At 42.9% G+C, this 21,077-nt stretch overlaps 1 protein-coding gene across 5 annotated transcripts in view; it reads left to right on the forward strand.

Annotated features, from left to right (window-relative positions):
* The window catches only part of TNC (tenascin C), a 51,559-nt gene extending 31,387 nt beyond the window's left edge, over positions 1–20,172 (forward strand). For 3 of the 5 annotated variants that reach the window (XM_026712443.2, XM_087914479.1, XM_087914480.1), the window contains 12 exons: positions 5,259–5,531; positions 7,749–7,871; positions 9,495–9,638; positions 10,652–10,771; positions 11,906–12,049; positions 12,907–13,037; positions 13,861–13,993; positions 15,452–15,603; positions 16,521–16,617; positions 17,180–17,341; positions 18,187–18,350; positions 19,153–20,172. In XM_026712443.2, coding sequence (XP_026568228.1) covers positions 5,259–5,531; positions 7,749–7,871; positions 9,495–9,638; positions 10,652–10,771; positions 11,906–12,049; positions 12,907–13,037; positions 13,861–13,993; positions 15,452–15,603; positions 16,521–16,617; positions 17,180–17,341; positions 18,187–18,350; positions 19,153–19,263 — 1,754 coding nt within the window. In that variant the 3' untranslated portion in view covers positions 19,264–20,172. Of the gene's footprint in view, positions 1–1,869; positions 2,047–3,170; positions 3,444–5,258; positions 5,532–7,748; positions 7,872–9,494; positions 9,639–10,651; positions 10,772–11,905; positions 12,050–12,906; positions 13,038–13,860; positions 13,994–15,451; positions 15,604–16,520; positions 16,618–17,179; positions 17,342–18,186; positions 18,351–19,152 lie in introns of all 5 variants that reach the window. The other 2 variants (XM_087914482.1, XM_087914481.1) reach the window with 2 other exon arrangements.
* The last annotated feature ends 905 nt before the right edge of the window (positions 20,173–21,077 follow it).

Raw genomic sequence — 21,077 nt, forward strand, 5'->3', positions numbered from 1 at the left:
AGAACCAGTAGGAAAAAAATGTGGAATCCCACCACTGTCTGTAAAGACATTTTTGAGTTGGGATGGAGCGAGAGGATGATTGACCCAAAGTTCCTCAGAGGAGTTTCCATGGCTAAGAGAAACTTAAAATGTAGACAATAATCACACCAGTACAAATTTCTGGTTTCTCAGCTGTGCACTTTTCCCGAAGCCATGTGAAGACTTGCTATTACTAATATAAGATCAGGTGTAATTATGATGTTTAATCTCATGGCCAGGTTGATGAGCAAACTCAACAGGCCTTGACAATTCCAACTTTTAAGGGTGTCTCATGACCACCATTTTTTCCTTTTCCTTTATATACAATCTTCTGAGACCATCTCATCTAGTGCCTTTTGACTCAAGGAATCTAAAAATGTAGGGACCTGAGTGAGCTCACCAGGCCAAATAATAGAATCACAGTGCTTGCGTTCCCGCAATTAAGGCAATTGGATGCATTCACGCTTCTTCTTTTTTTTTCTAGATACATATATCTAGAAGGATTATGTGTAACATAATGCCTAGGACAATATATGTATCAATGTTTGTTCTTCTTGGCATCTCTGTGGAACATGCTTGGGACTGATTCCAAGCATCCATTGTCCTACATCTACTGTACCTTCCTTGATTTTTTCTTTCTGGTTGCTTGTCTTGTTTCCCCACATTATGAAGTCTGACTCTTGACTCTTCAAAGATCTTAACTTCCTAGGAAATGGTTCTTTGCATGTGATGTCCTTTGCACCTTGTGTACGAATCCAAGGCCTGCTACAGAGTGTAGAACACCTCTGCATTTTTAATATTGCAATGTATCCAGCAAAAACATGCATGCATTTTTCCAAGCATCTTCTCTGTCCAGATGTTCTGCATCTATTTGGATATCAGAACTGTATCCAGAACAAAAGCACCCAATCTCTCTTGTCTTTAAGGTTTTCATTGTTGCCTCGTAAATCATCAGTGGGATTGTGAGACAGATTCTGGAGGGATTCCAGACAATTTTGCGGTTGTTGGTATCTCAGGGAGATTTTCTTAAACCTGATTGCATGTCAGAATCTCGGCGGCCCAAGGATTATGCCTGATCCGAATGCAAAAGCATGCTTTGAACAAAACCGTAAAGAGTATGAATTTTGAGAAATCTTCAAATCGCATGACCATCTGATGGGATCATGTCTGTGTTCTTTCCCTTTTAAGGAACTTAGCCATCTTGCTGGGTTTGTGCTTCCATGGATCTTGAGCAGGAAATCTCTACCTGCTGGCTTTTGCTGGTCACTTTCTGACAACCTGAATGTCTTGCATGTCTCCTTAATTGAGGCCACTCCAGCACTCTTCACTCAAAACAGTCACAACCATCTTTTTGTAGTACTGAGCCCTTCTTCCCCTTGTCTCCTTCTCCTTGACTTTGAAAAGGAAAAGGTCTCTCTCCATAAGTCCACCAAGCCTCTGAAGGTCGCCATGAAATCACATTTACACTTTGTCATTAGTGGGCCATGAAACCAGAATAACAGAACAACAGAATCAGAAGGGATCTTGGAGGTCTTCAAGTCCAACTCTCTGCTCAAGCAGAAGACCCTAGACCACTTCAGACAAATCCCTTCTTAAAAAGACTCCAGTGTTGGAGCATCCATAACTTCTGAAGGCAAGTTGTTCCAATGGTTGATTGTTCTTGACATGAACAAGGTTCTTGTAAGCAGCTGAATCCTTCATTAACCTGATCAATGATCACAGCCCAACAGAATATCCAAGAACGGCTTGTTGTAGTTCTGTAGGACATCTCCTTCATCAGCTTGTCAGCCAGATCTCTACCCATAATGGTTGTCTCTTTTTTTCCCACCTTTATGTTCCTTCTCTCTTCAGAACTCAAGCTACAGTTGGGCACATTCACACTCACAAATGCTCGTTTGAGCGAGCTCTCCTGGACTACAAGAGAGGAAGCTTTCGCACATATGACAGTCAATGTTAGAGGTCTCCACCAATCTCAGGAGCCTCTGAAGTTGGCAATCTCAGAAGAGGTTCACGACACCTTCATCTCAGGCATGGTAGATTCTTTGGATTATGAGGTTAACATTCAGGGCACAACCACAGGTGGGGGCCAACAGGATCTCCTCCTGTGATACTGACCAGTATCCTTGCAAAAAATCATGAGTGATTTTGTTTCCATTTGTTTCCCGTTAGGCATTAACAATCTCAGCACATTTGAGGACCACAAGACTCTTCTGCTGAGATGAATGATCCTATTAGAATTTTCTTTTTCATTGTTTAATGACCCCATAATCCCTTGCAGGGTGGAGTTGAGGCAACTGAATGGAGCGGAGTGTTTACTGGCCAGATGCCCTTCCTGTTGCAAATGCAGAGTTTTGCAGCAGATATATTCTCACTGTGCCCAGAGAGAGAAATAGCAGACCCTACCTAGGATCGAACTCACAGATTGTGAAGTGAGAGCTCCACCTCTAGACCCACCACACCCCTCTAGTGATCCTATTAGATGTGATAGAAAAACATTTGTAGCTTGGGTGGTAGATGTTGGTGATGGCTCGTTCTCTGAGCCTGTTGTTCAGCTTCTGAACAGCGTGACGTCCTCAGTGGGTCTTCGGTGAAATAAAATGCTTCAACCAAAAGTCCTGCTGAGGCTGTCACCTAGCCCGGTGATGAAATGTTCAGAAGCTGAACAACAAACTCAGAGAACAAGCCATCACAGCCATTAATGATCCTGGAATTTCATGATAGCCCTTGCAATATAATGCTTACTCCAGCTCCCAAGTATACTCATTTTGGGATTTACTCAATCTATTCCATAATCATGATATCCTCATCTGGCAGAAGGTCTAGGTTAACACAACGTGATCCCCAAACCTAGCCAAGAATAACACAAACCCAACTCTGTGTACAGCCGCTACACCAGGCTCCTTCTAATTATAGTCAGTGAGCTCAATGGAGGATGTAGCATGCCGGTTTAACACAGTTGGCAACCTGCAAAGATAACCAGGGACGTGCACAACCAATGACTTTCCTTCCCATAGTCCAACGGCATAGGCATTGCATATCGTGACTTGTAATGGACCCCTTCTTTTGGTGGTGGGGAGACCTGTGGTTTGTTTCAAATGGCGCCCACAACTCGGTCTAATTCAGCCCTTCTTATCCCTTCTCCCCTTTCGCAGAAGCATTGCCCTCACTGGAAAACCTCACAGTTTCCAGGATTAATCCATATGGGTTTACGGTATCTTGGATGGCATCAAAAGATGCCTTTGAAAGCTTTCTGGTCATCGTGGTGGATTCTGGCAAACTGTTAGATCCCCAAGAATTCCTTCTTCCTGGAAGCCAGCGCCAATTAACCCTTAGAGGTCTCATAACAGGCATTGGGTATGAAGTCCTTCTTTACGGCTTGATCCATGGCCGCCAAACAAGACCCTTAAGCATTGTTGCCTTAACAGGTATTTTTGTTTTAAATCATGAAACTGGAATGCTTGTCCCTTCTCACCTCTTCTGGAAGGTCTTTCATGTCTTCTCCATTCACAATGGAACCGTGACTTCCTTTACTTACTGACCCTTTCACTAATATATCTCCTTTATCACCTCTTTCTCCATTTCCTTCCTGTCTCTCAATGGACCAACATTTTAAAGGTTACAACAGAAGGTGGAGACACATCAAATCATTCATAGAACAGAGAATAATAGAATTGGAAAGGACCTTAGAGGTCATCTAGTTCAACCCCTTGCTTGAGCAGGAGACCCCATTCCATTTCAGATGAACGTTTGTCCAGTCTTTTGTTGAAAGCCTCCAATGATGGGGCATTCGCAACATCTGAAGGCAAGTTGTTCCATTGTTCCATTCAGATATCTTGGTCATCCTAGCCAAAGAGTAATATCATATTTTATGAGTCCTCTGTCTTTGAAAAAGCAACATCTTTAAAAGAAGGTCAAGAAAATGGTATAATCCAGAACGATTAAGCTGATGTTTAGGTTAGCTCCTAGACTTCTAAACCCTTGTATTAAATAGCTGGCCAAACTTGGGGACACACTTCCAAAATTCAATACTCCATCTTTTAAACAACCTTGGGATCCATCACAGTGTGATCTTCATTTAGCATCGTTGTTTCCAATATAAAGACAAGCTCACTACCATCCAAAGTTGATCATCATCAAAAGGACACGTTACCGGTGTGTTGCAGAAGGCGTTAGCTCTTCCTCGACCTGGTTTCAAAGAAGAATGTACTTTTGGAAAGCTCCATCCACACCATCTCAGCTCTTTCTAGTTTAGCATTGACTTTTCTGATCTTCAACCGTTCTCCTACCACAAAGCAAGCAACTTAAAGACTGCATGGGGGACCTCAAATGCTCCATCACTGACCCTCAATCCGACAGCGTATTCTGTCTATCTTACTCAAAGTTAATCCCTGTACATGATCACTCATCAAGGGTTTGTCTAGCATTCCCCTCACTCCTGAGGGAGCTTTATAGGATCAGAGGTGCAACCTAGCTGAGGACACCTATAAGAATTTACTGCTTCCTTAAGTACAAGCATCAAACTCTCCACACAGTTTTGGAGAAGTTTAGTATGGGTAGTTCTTGACTTACAACCATTCATTTAGTGGCCATTGAAAGTTACAATGGCACTGAAAAAAAGGGTTTGGAAGGGACCTTGGAGGTCATGTAGTCCAACACCCTGCTCAAGCAGGAAACCCTATAACATTTCAGGCAAATGGCTGTCCAGTCTCTTCTTAAAAGCCTCCACCCACAACCTCTGAAGGCAAGTTATCCCACTGGTCGATTGTCCTCACTCCTTAGTTCTAGGTTGCTTCTCTCCTTGATTAGTTTCCATCTGTTGTCCTGTCTTGAGGTGCTTCGGAAAATAGTTTGAACCTCTTGTCTTCCTAGGAGCCCCTCAAATATCAGAACACTGCTATCATGTCTCCCCTTGGGAATGAATGAATATCACTCTTACTACTACTAGCATGTTTCATTTTGCATGGTAGGGGAAAGCGTGGCTTCTACAGATCGGTGCAAGTTTGAATCCCATGAAGATCATCTCTGCAACCTCCATCTTTGTTTTGGAATGAATCTTTCTATTAATCACTGGATGACTTTTTCCTCCCCACTTTCCAAATAGCACGGTGTTTGCTTCTATCCCTCCGGACTTGCAGTCGGAATGCTCACCTCCCTAAACTAACTCGGACTTAGATTCTCTATTGGATATTTTTCTTTCTTTTTTCCAAAAAGGACATTAAAACCCTCCTTTGCCATTGCAGAAGCCGAACCTGAAGTAGATCACCTTTTGGTATCGGACGCTACCCCCCACGGTTTCCGCCTGTCTTGGACAGCGGATGAAGGAGCCTTTGACAGTTTTGTCCTTAAAATCAGGGATTCCAACAGGCTTTTAGAACCTCTGGAGATAATCGTACCAGGTCATCAACGAACTCAGGACATCCAAGGGCTGAAAGAAGGGACCGAATATTATGTAGAGCTCTACGGAGTTATCAGCGGACGGCGTTCCCAGCCCGTAAATGCAATTGCTATGACAGGTACCTCGGTCCATCTCTGGCTTGTCGAGGATCACAACCACACCGTTTGGCCACATGCATGCTTATATACGTGTTTGTATTTGTATTGGTGAGTGTGTTTGTCTATCACATTTACAGGTAGTTCTCAATTTACCACAGTTCGTTCAGTGATCATTCAAAGTTGCAACGACACTGAAAAAAGTGATTTACAAGCATTTGTTTTTCCGGCAGCATCCATCTGGTCATGTGATCAAACTTCGAATGCTCAGCAGCTGGTTCATATTTATGACAGTTGCAGTATCTGGGGATCATGTGAACAGCTTTTGTGATCTTCTGATAAAGCAAAGTCCATGAGAAGCCAGATTCACTTAATAACTGTTACTATTTTAGCAACATGGTGATTTGCTTAACAACTGTGGCAAGAAAGATGGTAAATGGGGCAAAACTCACTTAACAAATGCCTCATTTAGCAACAGAAATTTTGGGCTCGGTTGTTATTGCAAGTTGAGAACTACCTGTATTTTTCCAAGTGATAATGTTGAGCACAATCCTCAGATAAGCTCTCAATGCAGGCCTGTTAGGAATTCTATTTATATATAGCATCACAGAGCAAACAAATGTGATTTACTGCTCAACTGCTATACTGTCACCATGTGCTTTACTGCTCAATTGTTTAACTGCAACAGGAAACCAGAAACTCTACTGAGAACAAAAGAGCATAGAGAATATACCATAGATCCAAACTTGTAAACACCGCCATCTACTGGCTGAATGCTACTGTTGTTGTTGTATACAAACACATTCCAACAAGGCCCCTTGTATACAAGGATAAACATAGAATCATAGATTTGCGATGTACTCATTTGTATTTATTTTAACTCTCAAATTTAGGTACTTCCCATATGACTCTCAGTTATTGAAATTCTCTCCCCCTTTTTTTTGTGGGAGAAAATTATCCTTCTTTCCAACCCAGAAAATCAACTTTTCGTATCCATCTGCTCTAACTTTCACTTAATGTGTGCTATGGTTTAAGTAGCCAAAAGTGTTCTGGCCTACCTCCCAATCTTTTCAACAAGACTGGTGTGTTGGCGACTCTGTCGAATTGTGCTTACAGTGACTAATAATCCAAGCTTTCTTGTAAGTTTTCTCTTTCTAGGGTGCTTTTATTTCTTCCTCTCTCCCTCTTTTATGTTTACTAACCCTTCTTAATCATCTATATTTCAAAGGTATCTATTACGGTTTCCTTTCCTTTCTCACCGTACAAAAAAAAGGGGTACCAAACGCGAACTTTGTCTAGGCCAAGCAGCATACATAGAAGTGATCACCGGTTTAGGAAAACCCCGTGAAATGATTTTGTGGAAATTCCTCCCTCCCCCACCAACCCAAAGAATGTGTTTCTTGTTTAAATTGGTGGACTTGGTAAGCTTATTTTCTGTAGGGATGGATAATGGTCATTTTAGAGATGGAATATGGAACGGTGGAGATTTTGTGCACATCCATCTTGTCCTTTAGAATCATAAACAATAAACAAATAAGCTAACAGAAAACAGCCTGTTTAACCAGTCGTTAAATTGGACGTAGATGTTTCAACCTTATCTTCCTGGGTTAGTTGTTTTTTTTTTAGTAATTAAGATACTACCATTTGAAATGCAAATATTCCCAAATCAAGGATTTTAAATCTTGGTCGTTCATTCATTTGTTTGATCTGTCTCTGTCTCTCTCTGTCTCTGTCTCTCTTTTTCTCTCTCTGCCCTTCAATAGCTTTCATTTTGGGGGACATTGAAAGAAAACCTTAATTTGCATTTGGAGGCAGACAAATTAGAAAAGAGGGTAGAAGAAACCTAAGAATATTCAAGCAATATATTTTAAAAATCTTTAAAGGTACAGCTACAATGCTTAAGCTCTGTATATACCTCGAGGATGACATAATGCTCAGAATCGAAATTACTCATAGTCCAAAATAGAGATTATTTGTTTTTCTGCAGTGTTTATTCAATACTTTCCCCTGCCAAAAAGTTTACTATTATAAGTAAAAGCTGGGCTGATGAGAAACTTGTTTGCAAACAAAGACTTTTCTTTTATGGAGCTTAATTTCGTTCTAGTCATAACACTGGGTTTAACACAATCTTCACTGTAGCTCCTGCTCTCGAGACTCTGTGTGCGTTTTCCCCAGCTCACCGAGCTACTTGAAATGTGTGCTAACTCCTTTTCTTTTTTTTCATCACTTTCTATATACAGCGGTGGGATCCCCGAAGGAAATCTCTTTCTCAGAAATTACTGAAACTTCAACTGTGGTTAGTTGGAAGCCTCCCTTGACGCGAGTTGACAGTTTCCGAATTTCATACGGTCCAGAACCTGGAGGTAAAAAAACAGGGCTGGCTGGCTGCCTACCTTGGCTAACCATATGTTCTGCTTTGAGGATTATGTTGATTAAACCAAGCATAGATTGTATCATATTAAAGGAAGCAGCTTGCAAAAGTGAAGACTTGAAGGGAGACTGTGCATGAGAAAGAGTGCTTGATTGTCAAAAAAAGAACACAATGAGGGGTCCTTGGTGCTCTCTGAACTGGGTTGTTTTCTTGCAAATGTTTCATGACCCAACTAGGTAATGTCATCAGTGCTAGTAGGGAGTGGAGTCTGTGGAGGTGGGGGGACATGGAGTCCTTGGTGCTCTTTGAGCTTGGATGTTTCTTGAAGACATTTTATGATCCAACTAGGTAACATCATCAGTGTTAGAAGAGGGTGGGGTCTGTGGAGAGGAGGAGGAGGAGGAGGAGGAGGAAAACTAAGAGATCTTGGTGCTGTCTGAGCTTGGTTGTTTTCTTGCAGATGTTTCATATCCTAAATTAGGGAACATCATCAGAACTAATCATCGTAGTGCTGATGATGTTATGTAATTTAAGTAATTATTATCTGTTATTTAGTATATGATGAGAACACAACAAAAGGAAAGGAAAGATATGCACACAGTCCACCTAAGCATATACAAAATTTATGTGGGGTGCAGCAGTGGCTTCATAACTGGATATCCAATTCAGCTCTTCTAAGGAATCAGAGAACGCAATCTTGCACAATATGTTTAATGGCGTGCATATCAGCTTCGCAATCTCAACACCATCGCATTACTCAATAGTTTAAGCAATGAAACATCTGCAAGAAAACAACCAGGCCCAGAGAGGACCAGAGACCCCAAATTTCATCCCTGAGCTACAAATATTCTCCCTTAAAAACTACCCTGTTTCCCCGAAAATACCACCTACCCTGAAAGTAAGTCCTAGCTAGATTTATACACGTGCACCCAATATAAGCCCTACCCCCCCCCCCAAAAAAATAGGCCCTAATTAAGATCCTGCCCACTCCAGAGTGGACGGGTAAAAATTAAGCTAGGGTGGGGATGGGGGTGGGGGGGTGGAACTGCCCTACTACTTACCTTTGGACAGTTGTAGCCAGTCCTCGCACACCCCAACACCTGCCTTGCCAGCCCATTTCTTATCCAGCCAGCAAGTCTGGAAAGGCTTTCCTGAAGGCCTCTGGAGCTGAGAACAAAGCTCAGGATCGATCCAGAGCTCTGTTATCATCTGCAGAGGCCTTCAGGAAAGCCTTGCCAGTTGCAGAAGAAGTTCTTGAAGGTCTCTGACAGCGAAAAAGAGACCAGGGCTGACACATGTAAGTGACGTTAGTCAGTGAATGACGTCCCCCGAAAATAAGACCTGGTGGCTTTTTGGGTGGCCAAAAAAATATAAGACAAGGTCTTGTTTTGGGGGAAACATGGTAGCAGACCTTAAGAGGAAAGTATATGCAAATTGAGAAAAATGCCTTTGAGCATTTTCCAGTGATATTGCTAGTTAGTTCTGTTTTGTTCTGGTTTTTTTTTAAAGATGTAACTTTATACGCAACTGAAAGGATAGGGGTTGTTTGTTTGTTTTTTAAAAAAGACCCTCTGTGAAAGCCCAGACTGACAGTTTTATTTGTCCTCTATTCCAGACCACTTCAAATCTTTGACCGTGGATGGAAACCGGAGTAGAATCAAGCTAGTCGATCTGATCCCTGGCATAAAATATATCGTCAATGTTGTAGCTATCAAAGGTTTTGAAGAAAGTGACCCTGTTTCTGGATCTCTAGTTACAGGTATGTACATTTGTCCATCCTCAGTGTTACAAGGGAATGGGGTCTGTGGAGAGGGAGAGGAAGAGGAAGAGGAGGAGAAAAAGAGGAGGAGGAGGAGGAGGAAGAGGGACCCTTTGCGTCCTCCTTTTCATTAAATTAAACATACCCAATTCCCTCATCCATTCTTCGTATGTTTTAGCCGCCAGTCCCCTAATCACCTTTGTTGCTCTTCTCGGCCTTCTTTAAACGTTCAACACTTTTCATTCCTATCCATTTGCAGAGGGTTTAGTTACTCTTGGAGGGTGAACGGCAAAGCAGATGTGGAATAGTTTAAGCAATGATCTGTTCCCTTGGTTAATGAGGCCAATAACTCAACCCTCTTGCAAAGCTGATTCAGCCCGAACCAGACAAGATTCCAGCCGGCTTTAATGTAAAGTATGACAGCTCCTTTGATTGAGCACCAAGGAAGCTGGGAGTGAGGATGAAAAATCGCCACTGAATTTTGGCCTTCTGTTCAACCCTTCCCACGCCATCCCCAATCTCTGTTTTGTTTTCTCCAAGAAATGGCTTGGGGTTGGAAACACAAACAGAAGAGCTGTCTGCAAAGACCGATGGACTGGACGAGTTCAGGCTGAACTTTAAGCCAAGGGCCTCTTTTTACGAGGGAATATACGCCAGACTGCTTTGTTTTAACATGTTTTTTTAAGTCCCTCGTCCCATTCCTTTCATTCTTTTTATTTGGACTACATGTCCGCAAACTGCATTTTCTTGAACTTCGCATATTCTTGGGGCAGCCAGGACAACATTTAGGAGGGACTAGGTGAGTCCTTCTGTCTTCTTTATGGGAAACCTAATTATTGTAGAGCTGAAGAAGCTTCTTGGGTGAGAAGCGAAACGTCTTCATAGAAAAACCCAGAAAGTCCAATTGCCTCTTGAAAAAAAAAAAAAATCACTTTTCGGATTTATTTAACGTAAGTTCTATGTGCTCAACCAGGAAGTTGTTGTTCATTGTAATGGTGTCACTCTCTTTCTAGAATTGGATAGTCCGTCTGGGCTGAGGGTAGTAAACATCACGGACTCCAAAGCTTTAGCTGTTTGGCAACCAGCCCTTGCCGCTGTGGACAAATATTTGATATCCTATCTTGCAGAAGGAGGTAAGTTCTGATTACTCTGAAGAAAGGGTAAAGCTATTCCAATCTGGCCAGCCACTCTGGGAAAATTGAGGATCAAATCCAATCGGATCACTTTATGACAGGAACGAGGGACGTGGTGGCTCAGTGGCTAAGGCGCTGAGCTTGTCGATCAGAAAGGTCGGCTGTTCGGTGGTTCGAATCCCTAGCGCCGTGTAACGGAGTGAGCTTCCCAGCTTCTGCCAACCAGTTGTGGTTAGCGGGCAGCAGGTGCAGACGGTGGAGGAGAGCGAGGACTCGGAGGAGGGCCGGGACCATCAGGGGGTAGACTGCTGCCTTCATGGATGGTGGGGGATGGCAGCAGTGATGAGGAGGTTCCAGAAGAGCCTGTGCTAAGTGCACGTGAGCACAGGATGATTTGTAGAAGAGAACAGCTGAAGCTGCACAGATGACTCGGGAGTAAGGATGCAACATAATGGTCCTTTTCTCTAGGGAATATAAGCCTGGTTTCAAATGGTTTTTGCCTTTGCAAAACGTTGTGATGACAGACTCTGATTTATTTGAAGACCTCTGCCAAGGTTTTTCTAATTGGACTAATTGGCTGCAAGCCATCTGTTATCTACAAAGAGGTTTATTTGTAGATTAAAGCCATGAAAGTGTGAGTTACTGAGTTTATCTGGGTTTGCTCTCGGGGAATTTGGCTGGGTCAGAACACAACCTAGCAGTTTGAAAACACGTAAAAAAATTCAAGTAGAAAAACATTTTGGTGGGAAGGTAACAGCGTTGCGTGCTTCTTCAGCATTTAATCATGCCAGCCATGTGACCACAGAGATGTCAGCGCTGGCTCTTCAGCTTTGTAACAGAGATGAGCACCACCCCCTAGAGCCAGAAATAACTAGCACATAGGTGCGAGGGGAACCTTTGCTTTTATATCAAGGCCAGAAAACCACGCTATCAAACCTAAAAAGGAACTACATCTCAAGAGGCAGGTATAGAGCCCAACTGCTCTATTCTGCATCGCCAGAGATCATTCCAGCATGAAATTTCTCAAAATCTACAAGCACTGAATTAATGAATGTCTTTTAGAATAAGCAAAGTAAGAAGAACAATCCGTGCTTTGCTCATTTATCATATGTTTGTCCTTCTTGGATTGTTTAGAGACAGAAGTGACACAAAGGGTATCTGGCAATACCATGGAATATGATCTCGTTGGCCTTCGACCGGCTACGGAATACACCCTCAAGATTCAAGCCATCAAAGGCCCTCAGAAAAGCAGGATTCTCTCGGCCAGATTCATTACAGGTAACTTGGCTGGGTTTTGTCTCATTTGCTGAGATCCCTAAAGTTGGGTTGCGCCTGAAGTTCCACGTGCACAAGTGGAAAGGTCTCACAAGTGAAGCTTCATGTGTTTGTTTGTGTTTGTTTGTTTGTGTGTGTCTCTTTGTGTAGCATGTATATGCATATACGTGTGTGCCTATATGAGTATGGTTATGTATTTATTTTTCTTTTGAGTGCGGGCATCAGAATTTCATTTTCTCCTTTTTTTAAATGTGTGCCAGCGGGTCCACAGGAAAAAAAAAGCGACAATAAAGGTTGCCTTGCTTTGTCTTGAATGGAATGTAGACCCTTTGAGGAAGCTTCAGACCTTCTGAATAGAAGCTTCCTAGGAAGCTTACCAAAAAAAAGATCCAAAATTTCATTTCAGAGTGCATCAACATTGCAAGGTGTGATGAAGTGTCTTGTACATTTGGGGGAGTCTCAAAGTAGCAAGACGTTGGCACATTAGCAAAACTTTAAATAATGTGGTAGAATGTAGTCTGGATTCCCAGAAAGGAGGAGCTGCTTTCCAGAGGGCAAAGAGGCAGCGAAGATTGGGAAGTTTGGTTGGCGGGAAGAGGTTACAATGGCTTCTCCGTTGCAAGAGTATATCTATAGTTATGCAAATAGTTGCTTTAGTCTGGCAAGACCCTGTCTGTAGGTGAAGAACAATAAAGGGAACTACTTGAGTCGTTCTATGTGTGATTCTTGATTCTTGGGGATTGATAAGGATGTGGTTGACATGTCGTCTCTTGACATCATCTTGGTGATCTGTTTCCAGCTAGATTTGGGCTGATGGAGTTCCATCAATCTGATTCCTGTAACCCATCTCACAATATTAGGTCCTGATGCTCCCAGATCTCTGACTGCTTCTGATGTCCAGTTTGAAACAGCTGTCCTCACATGGAAGCCACCCCAGGGGTCTATCACAGGCTACCTTCTGATCTACGAATCTGCTGATGGCAAAATCAAGGTAAGGAAGGGTTTAGGTCCAGAATTGGTCCTCTCTTACATGCAGAAGCATCTCTGCTCTATCTGTAGCATTTAAAGAACTTTCTCCTGACATCTCCATTTCCCAGTGGGAAGTAAAGGGACAACATGGAAGACAACGATGCTTCCATTATGTTGTGAAGAAAAAAAACAACAGCATGGATGGAAGCAGTGGAAGTTAAACTTGACTCCAGAGTCCCAAAGGTGGTTTTTTTCGGGAGGCAGCTAGACTTTCTTGTTTTTCTTTTGTACACATTTTGCTTCTCATCCAAGAAGTTGACCAGATGGTGGGAAATAGAAGGATTGATATTCCTTGCAGACGGCTGGTCATTTGCCTTCTTTTAGAGAGTCATTGAGGCCACTTGGAGGTTTATCTGTGTCCTCAGAGTTACCTGGGTGGTGCAAATGGGTGAGGAGCTTTCTTGGAACTGCTGAAAGGACTGTGTTGTAGATTCGAGTTAGATGATGTCGTGTCCCCCACCCTCTGAAGTTACTCCTGTAGCTCTGAACTTGCAACATGTTGTCTACTTCTGTCCGCGTTTGCTCCATGTTGGAGAAATCTACAACTGGTTTGTAAAATTGTATTGTGTTTATAAAGATGTTAAATGAAGCATCAGCCATCTGTGTTTATTTTTCTGGTGCTGAATTGTCGCCTCTGCAAAACTCTCAATAGAAGTAAACTTTGGGAGAAAATTAGAGCCCCGATTTCATCCATCTTCGGCACTGTTTTCTTAAAAGTTGCATGAATTATTCAACCAGAGCCCACCTTCATTCATTTTCCTCTTTTGCTTTTATTTCTCTGGCAGGAAGTGGTCCTGGGGCCCGAATCTACTTCATACAGCTTAGCAGACTTGAGTTCCTCCACTCTATACAAGGCAAAGCTGCAGGCCCTGCTCCACACATTAAAGAGCGACTTCATCCAAACCACGTTCACCACAAGTAAGTGACCGGCGTTTCCAAAGAAAGTCATATCCACATTCTTCTCGATCCAGTTTGATGGAGAATGGAAGAGCTTCTAAGAAAGATACTTGTCGGCTTAGTGACTGTCTGAAGTTACCACGGCATTGAAAAAGGGGGAATTAGGATGACAATTTTTCATGGCTATTGAAGCATCTCTACAGTAAGGGGATCAAAATTGAGGTGGTTGGCAACCAGCTCGTATTTATAACGGTTGCATGCGACAGGGAGATTACATGATCCACTTTTGCGACCTTCCGATAAGCGAAATCAACGGGGGAAGCCAGATTCACTTAACAACCAGGTTACTAATGAAACAATTGCAGTGATTCGCGTAGCCATGGTGGCGAAAAAGAATATAGAATGGGCAAAACTCACTTATCTGTCTCGCTCAGCAACAGAATGTTTGGGCTCCATTGCGGTCGGAAGTGGAGGGCTATCTGTAGAAGGCAATTCTGTTTGGAGGGGGGAGAGGAAGAAAAATAAATTAAAAACAGAAAAAGGAAGGAAGGAGATAGAAAGCGATGAGATGAAATTTTCTTTTCAAAAGCGTCTTGGCAGCCTCTGAATGAGAGGGGTGTGACGGAATACAACTCCTTCTTTTTTTGACTATAATGTTGCGGAGGGAACATGATTTTGTGCCCGTGGGAGACAGGGGCAGACATTATGCAAAGCAAATCCTCCCATTTTCCCCATTGGCATAGGCCTGGGATGATAGATCACAGTTTGCAAAAGGACAATGATGCATAATACAGTTTTATAATGGGCCAGAAGACGCTTGGAGAAGAGTCAAAGAAATTAAAATAGCCGGGAGGGACAGAACAGCATTCCACACCCCCACAACGCAGCCCCCGTGTCTAGCTCTCTTTCTTTCTTTCTTTCTTTCTTTTTTAAATCACATCCTAATGGTTGAAATGCAAAGATTGTGTGAAGAGAGGGAAGAGGCCGAGAATGTCAAAAGATAGGAGGAGAGGGAGGAAAAGGAGCAGAAGGCGGTGGGGAGAGGGAGTTGAAGGAAGAGGAGAAGGAGGGGGAGCAATGGTGGGAGATTGGGAAGAAGAAGAAGAAGAAGAAGAAGAAGAAGAAGAAGAAGAAGAAGAAGAAGAAGAAGAAGAAGAAGAAGAAGAAGAAGAAGAAGAAGAAGAAGAAGAAGAAGAAGAAGAAGAAGAAGAAGAAGAAAGAAAGAAAGAAAGAAAGAAAGAAAGAAAGAAAGAAAGAAAGAAAGAAAGAAAGAAAGAAAGAAAGAAAGAAAGAAAGAAAGAAAAGCAGAAGCAGGAGGAGGCAGAGAGAGGGAGGGAAATGGAAGAAGAGGAAGAGGAAGAAGAAGGAAGGAGAAGGAGGAGGGGAAAAGGAGGAGGAAAAATGGAGATGGAGGAGGAGGAGGAGGAGGCAAGTTTCCCTGATTGCAACATGCCTTGACTTCCCTTCCCTTCCCTGCAGCTGGACTTCTCTACCCTTACCCCAAAGACTGCTCCCAAACTCTGCTGAATGGGGAAATAGCTTCTGGACTGTACACCATCTATATCAACGGCAACCAATCTCAGCCTGTTGAAGTGTATTGTGACATGAGCTCTGACGGAGGCGGATGGATTGTACGTAGTTCTCTCTTTGGCTTTTTCCTCCCTTCTTAAAGTATTTTTGTGTGTGTGTAGCATGTCTGTGATTTGCACCAGTGCATGGAGACCCTAAGAAAGGGGAGAAGCTTCTCCCATGCTTCAGAGGGACTCCTACGGAGCCCAGAATGGACATCTAATCCAGGCTGTGTCCAACAGGCAGATGGATGAAAAAGGCTGCAGTTCGTTCTCTTGTGATGGTACGATTGCAAATCCAGCTAGCAGATCCCGGATCTTCTCTGTAGCTTCTCTGTATATGAAACCCTTACAGTAGACCAAGGGTCTTCAAACTTGGCAAGTTTAAGACTTGTGGACTTCAACTCCCATAATTCCTGAGCTAGTATGACTAGAGGAGGAATTCTGAGAGTTGAAGTCCACAAGTCTTAAAGCTGTCAAGTTTGAAGACCCCTGCAGTAGAGTGTTGGATTTTTGGATCACCTCAGGGAGAACAATTGACCAGTGGAACAGAAGTTGCCTTCAGAAATCATGGGCGCTTCATCCCTAGAGGTTTTTAAGAAGAGACTGGACAGCCACTTGTCTGAAATTGTATAGGTTCACCTGCTTGAGAAGAGAGCTGGACTAGAAGATCTCCAAGGTCCCTTCTAGCTCTATTCCATTCCATTCCATATTCTATTCTATTCTATTCTATTCTATTCTATTCTATTCTATTCTATTCTATTCTATTCTATTCTATTCTATTTCTACTCTACTCTATATTCTGTTTTGTTCTGTTGTTCTATTCTAATTCTAATTTTTAATTTCTAACTCTAATTCTAATTCTATTTTGTTAAGAATCCATATTAAGGAAGGTTTAGTAACTTGTTCTTATCAGTGTCCTGCTCAGATCTTGTTTACAATCCTCTAAAATGACCGCGATTGCATTGGGATTTCCCCAGGTCTTTTTGAGAAGGCAGAACGGCGAAGTGGACTTCTACCAGAATTGGAGGACTTACGAGAGTGGTTTTGGGGATCCCAATCATGAATTCTGGCTAGGTACGTGGCTACAAAACTTATTGAGTTAATCAAGATCTGTTGGTTCTTCTAAATGAATATGGAGTACTTCAAACTCCTGTATGCTTCACTAGAAGGACAACATCCAATATGGTTTTGGTGTTATTTCTCCCACATTCTCGGCCTTTCCAACTGGGGTTGGGGACCAGATACCCCAGATTATAGTTTCACTCATCTCTGATCTGTGGCTATGCAGACTAAAACCCATAACACATAAAGTCCAAATCATGGGCAGACTCTATAGACATGGGGAGAAACTTCAAATGGTCTTTCTCAATCAATAAAGGTCAATGGACAGGTCAACGATGAAGGTCAACGGACAGAGATACGCTTGTTAGATATTAAGCACCACCCCTTAAACACCAAAATTATGCCACTCTTGTTGCAGATTTTGAATGTTCAAAAAACAACCCTTACAGATGAATGTTTGAATTCAAATGCATGTTTTCCTACAAACCCTTAGAGTTGAAGACAAGTAACGCAACAATGGCCATTGGACAATCCAACCATTTAATTGACAGCCTTCATTTGTTTGTTTCTGCAGGGCTGGAGAAGCTTCACCGAATCACTTCCCAAGGCCCGTATGAGCTGAGGGTGGACCTGAGCGATCGCGACGAGACCGCCTATGCTCTCTACAACCAGTTCACCGTGGGGGATGCCAGGACACGCTATCGGCTGAAAGTAGATGGCTACAGTGGTAACGCAGGTAGATCTTTCTCTTTGTTCTGTGGAAAGAAGGATTGGCAGCTAATTCTTTGGGATCCTCGGTGAGCTGGGTTGTTTTCATGCAGACATTTCATGACCCGGCTAGGTAACCTCATCAGTGCTAGAAGGGAGTGGGGTTTGTGGAGAGAGGAGGAGGAGGGGGACTGTGTGGTCCTTGGTGCTCTCTTCCTCCTTGCAGACGTTTCATTACCCAACTAGGGAACATCATCAGTGTCCTACGAATGCATCCTCAGCATTGATGATGTTACCTAACTGGATCAGGAAATGGCTGCGAGAAAACCAGCACCGAGGGCCCCCACAGTCCTCCTGCTCCTCCTCCTCGGTCCTCCTCCTCCTTTTCTCCATTCCCTTCTAGCACCAGTGATGATGTTACCTAGTTGGGTAATAAAATGTCATCAAGAAAACAACCAAGCTCGGAAAGCATTGATGACCCCACAGTTCTCCTCCTTCTCTACCTCCTCCTCTCTACTCCTTCTCCTTCTCTTCATAGACCCAAGAAAACAACCAAGCCCAGAAAGCACCAAAGACTGCACAGTTATTCCTCCCCTTCCTCCTCTTCCTCCTCTTCCTCCTCCTCCTCCTATTACTACTACTACAACAACTCTCTGCAAACCCCACTTCCTCCTGGCATTGATGGTGTTACTTAGTTGGGCAATGAAACATCTGCAAGAAACCCTGATCTGCAAATATTCTCTTCTGTTAGCTACTTCTGTCTCTCGTTTTGAAAATCCAGAGCTCCATGACCTAATAGCAATAACAATCACCATAACTATATGACTATCCTTATTTGTCGGTCAAAAACATTATCTTCTTCCCATCATCTAGGTGATTCCATGAATTACCACAATGGACGCTCGTTCTCCACCTTTGACAAGGACAATGACTCCGCCATCACAAATTGTGCCTTATCATACAAAGGAGCGTTCTGGTACAAAAACTGTCATCGAGTCAACCTTATGGGTCGGTACGGAGACAACAGTCACAGCCAGGTGAGTCATTCTGGATGAGTTCTTGTGCACCCATTGGCCTAGAAGACATTCTGTGGCATTGTCTTCAAGAAAACCAACCAAGCTCAGAGGCCACCAAGGACTCCCCATCACTTCCCATGGCTAGCTAGCTACAGTCAATTTGGCATGACCAACTCACTGTAGGACAACTTGCTCAGGGACAAAAGCTATACTAATATCAAAAAATCAGTGGAACAGAATTGTTAAGGAAAGGGTGCAAAAGGAGGGACACAAGGAAACATGAATGGCAAAAATTAAACCATTTGTATCCATTTTAAATAATTCAACAGAATTGGTAAATTGTCCCATGGCAAGTTTTCCCACAGCAAGTGGGCCCTGGCAAGTTGGATGTTGTGAGTTGGTCATGGTGAGTTGGCCATGGCAAGTTGGCCATGGTTATTTGGCCATGGTTAATTGGCAACGGCGAGTTGGCTATGGTTAATTGGCCATGGCAAGTTGGCCATGGTTAATTGGCAATGGCGAGTTGGCCATGGTGAGTTGGCCATGGTTAACTGGCCATAGCACATTGGCCATGGTTAATTGGCCATGGCGAGTTGGCCATGGCGACTTGGCCATGGCGACTTGGCCATGAGTTGGCCATGGCAAGGTGGTCATGGTGAGTTGGCTATGGCAAGTTGGCCGTGGTGACTTGGCCATGGCGAGTTGGCCATGGCAAATTGACTATGACAAGTTGTCCCATCATTCCCTCCCCCACCCCCCATGCTCCTAGTCCGATTGGACGTCCCTTCCTCCAACCTCACCTTACCGCTTTTGTATTTTGCAGGGAATCAACTGGTTCCACTGGAAAGGCCACGAGCATTCCATTCCATTTGCGGAGATGAAGCTACGGCCTTCCAGTTTTAGGAATTTGGAAGGAAGGCAGAAGAGAGCGTAAAGGATATCTTACTTTTTTCTTTCTTTCTTTTTCTTTTTTTGGCATTGACCGAGAAAAATGGAACAAAAGGGTGGACATTTTTTTTTAAAAAAAAGAGCCTTTCTCCCCACTCACCCCAGAAAAAAATTGAGAAGAGAGAGAGAGAGAGAGAAGTTGGCGACAAAGCTGGGAATGTGTACCAAAGCATCCGTGTTGTATGAGAGCCCATTTTTGGCTCTCCTTGACCAGTTTCTATTTTTTGTGTGTTTGGGGTAGGGTGGGGTGGGGGGAAAGCCTCATTCGAAATGTAGCGTGCTTGGTGGAGCATTCTTATTTTTTTTCCTTGTCCATAGATGGCTTTCTTTGCACCAAAGAAGATTATCTTGGAAGAGGAGGGAAGGAGGGGGGGACATTTTTCTATACAGTCTTTTATTTTTTTTTCCTCTCTGGCTGGAGGGTTTTTGTTGACTTGAATCTTTTCTGAGTGGCTCAGAGGACCAGGAGCTGAGGCTGCAGAATGGAAGGACTTCCGTGTTGTTGTTTTTTACTCTCTCCTCGCTTAACAAACCAGCCACAAACACACACACACACACACAGAGAGAGACACACAGGTAAATTGTGTTTGTGTCTCCATTCCAAACTAGTAGTTCACTCTCTTGGAATCTCTCTTCACCTCCATCCCTTCATCCGTCCATCCATCCATTTCTCAGAACCAGGAAAACGGGAGGAAACGGTTCTGCCTAAAAATTAATATTATTAATATAAATGGGGGGAAAAAAGGGAAAATTATAATAATAATAAGCTAAATTTGTGTCATTTTGTAAAAAACAAACAAAAAACAAATAGAAGCCCATGCTTTCTGAAATCCAACGGGATGGTGTCTGATTGTACTTTTTTTAATTAATAAATAAAAGCACAACTTTACTTTTATAGACATTTCTGGTTTGGTTTTTTTGCCCCAGGACTGTACACTTTGTATGCAAAGCCAGGGTTGTGTCAGATTAGGAGTGTAATTGTAGGTTTTGTGTGTGTGTGTGTGTGTGTATTTGTGTATTTGTGTATTAAATAGATGCAGATCAGTTTTGATTCAAAACACCCATTTCACTCAGACATAAAGCAAGAACTTTAATTTTCTTTTGGACTATAGCTCCTTCCTTCCCTTCCTTCCTCCTTCCATCCTTTCTCCTTCCTTCCTTCTCTCCCTCCTGTCCTCCCTCCCTCAGCTTTCTTCTTTCTACATTCCTTCCTTCCTTCTTTCCTTCCTTCTCTCTGTCCTCTTTCTCCTTCTTTTTGTCCCTTCCCTCCCCCTTTCTTTCTTTCTTTCTTTCTTTCTTTCTTTCTTTCTTTCTTTCTTTCTTTCTTTCTTTTCTTTTCTTTTCTTTTCTTTTCTTTTCTTTTCTTTCCCTGTCTACAGCTAAACAAAGCCAAGACAAATAGGGGGTAGGGTGGGAACAAGAGCCAGAAGAAAATGCCATTTCTCCCTTCCTTACATACTGCTCTTTGGAAGAAGTTGGGCTGTTTCCAACTTGCAGAGTTTATTTTGTCTTTTCAACACAATTTTTTAACGGGGTGGCAGTCAAGCAAGGCTTGGGTGGACAAAGAAATGAGGCGGGCAACACAGGGAATAGTTCACTGATTCTTCTCTTGTTTCTTGGGGTTCTTTAAAACAATGTTAGCCTTCCTTGTAGGCAGCAGCATGGTCCAGCTCTAAAGTTTTCCAGTATTCCTCTCATACCCTTGAAACAGCCTCAACCCTTGCTGAAAACTTTAAAATGTACAGTATTTGGAGAAGGACAACGTAACGGTGGGTAAAATTGTAACAGATCTATAATGAA

The sequence above is a fragment of the Pseudonaja textilis genome, chromosome 17 (genome assembly GCF_049901715.1).
Source record: "Pseudonaja textilis isolate UNSWEBS1 chromosome 17, rPseTex1.2, whole genome shotgun sequence".
NCBI lineage: Eukaryota > Metazoa > Chordata > Lepidosauria > Squamata > Elapidae > Pseudonaja > Pseudonaja textilis.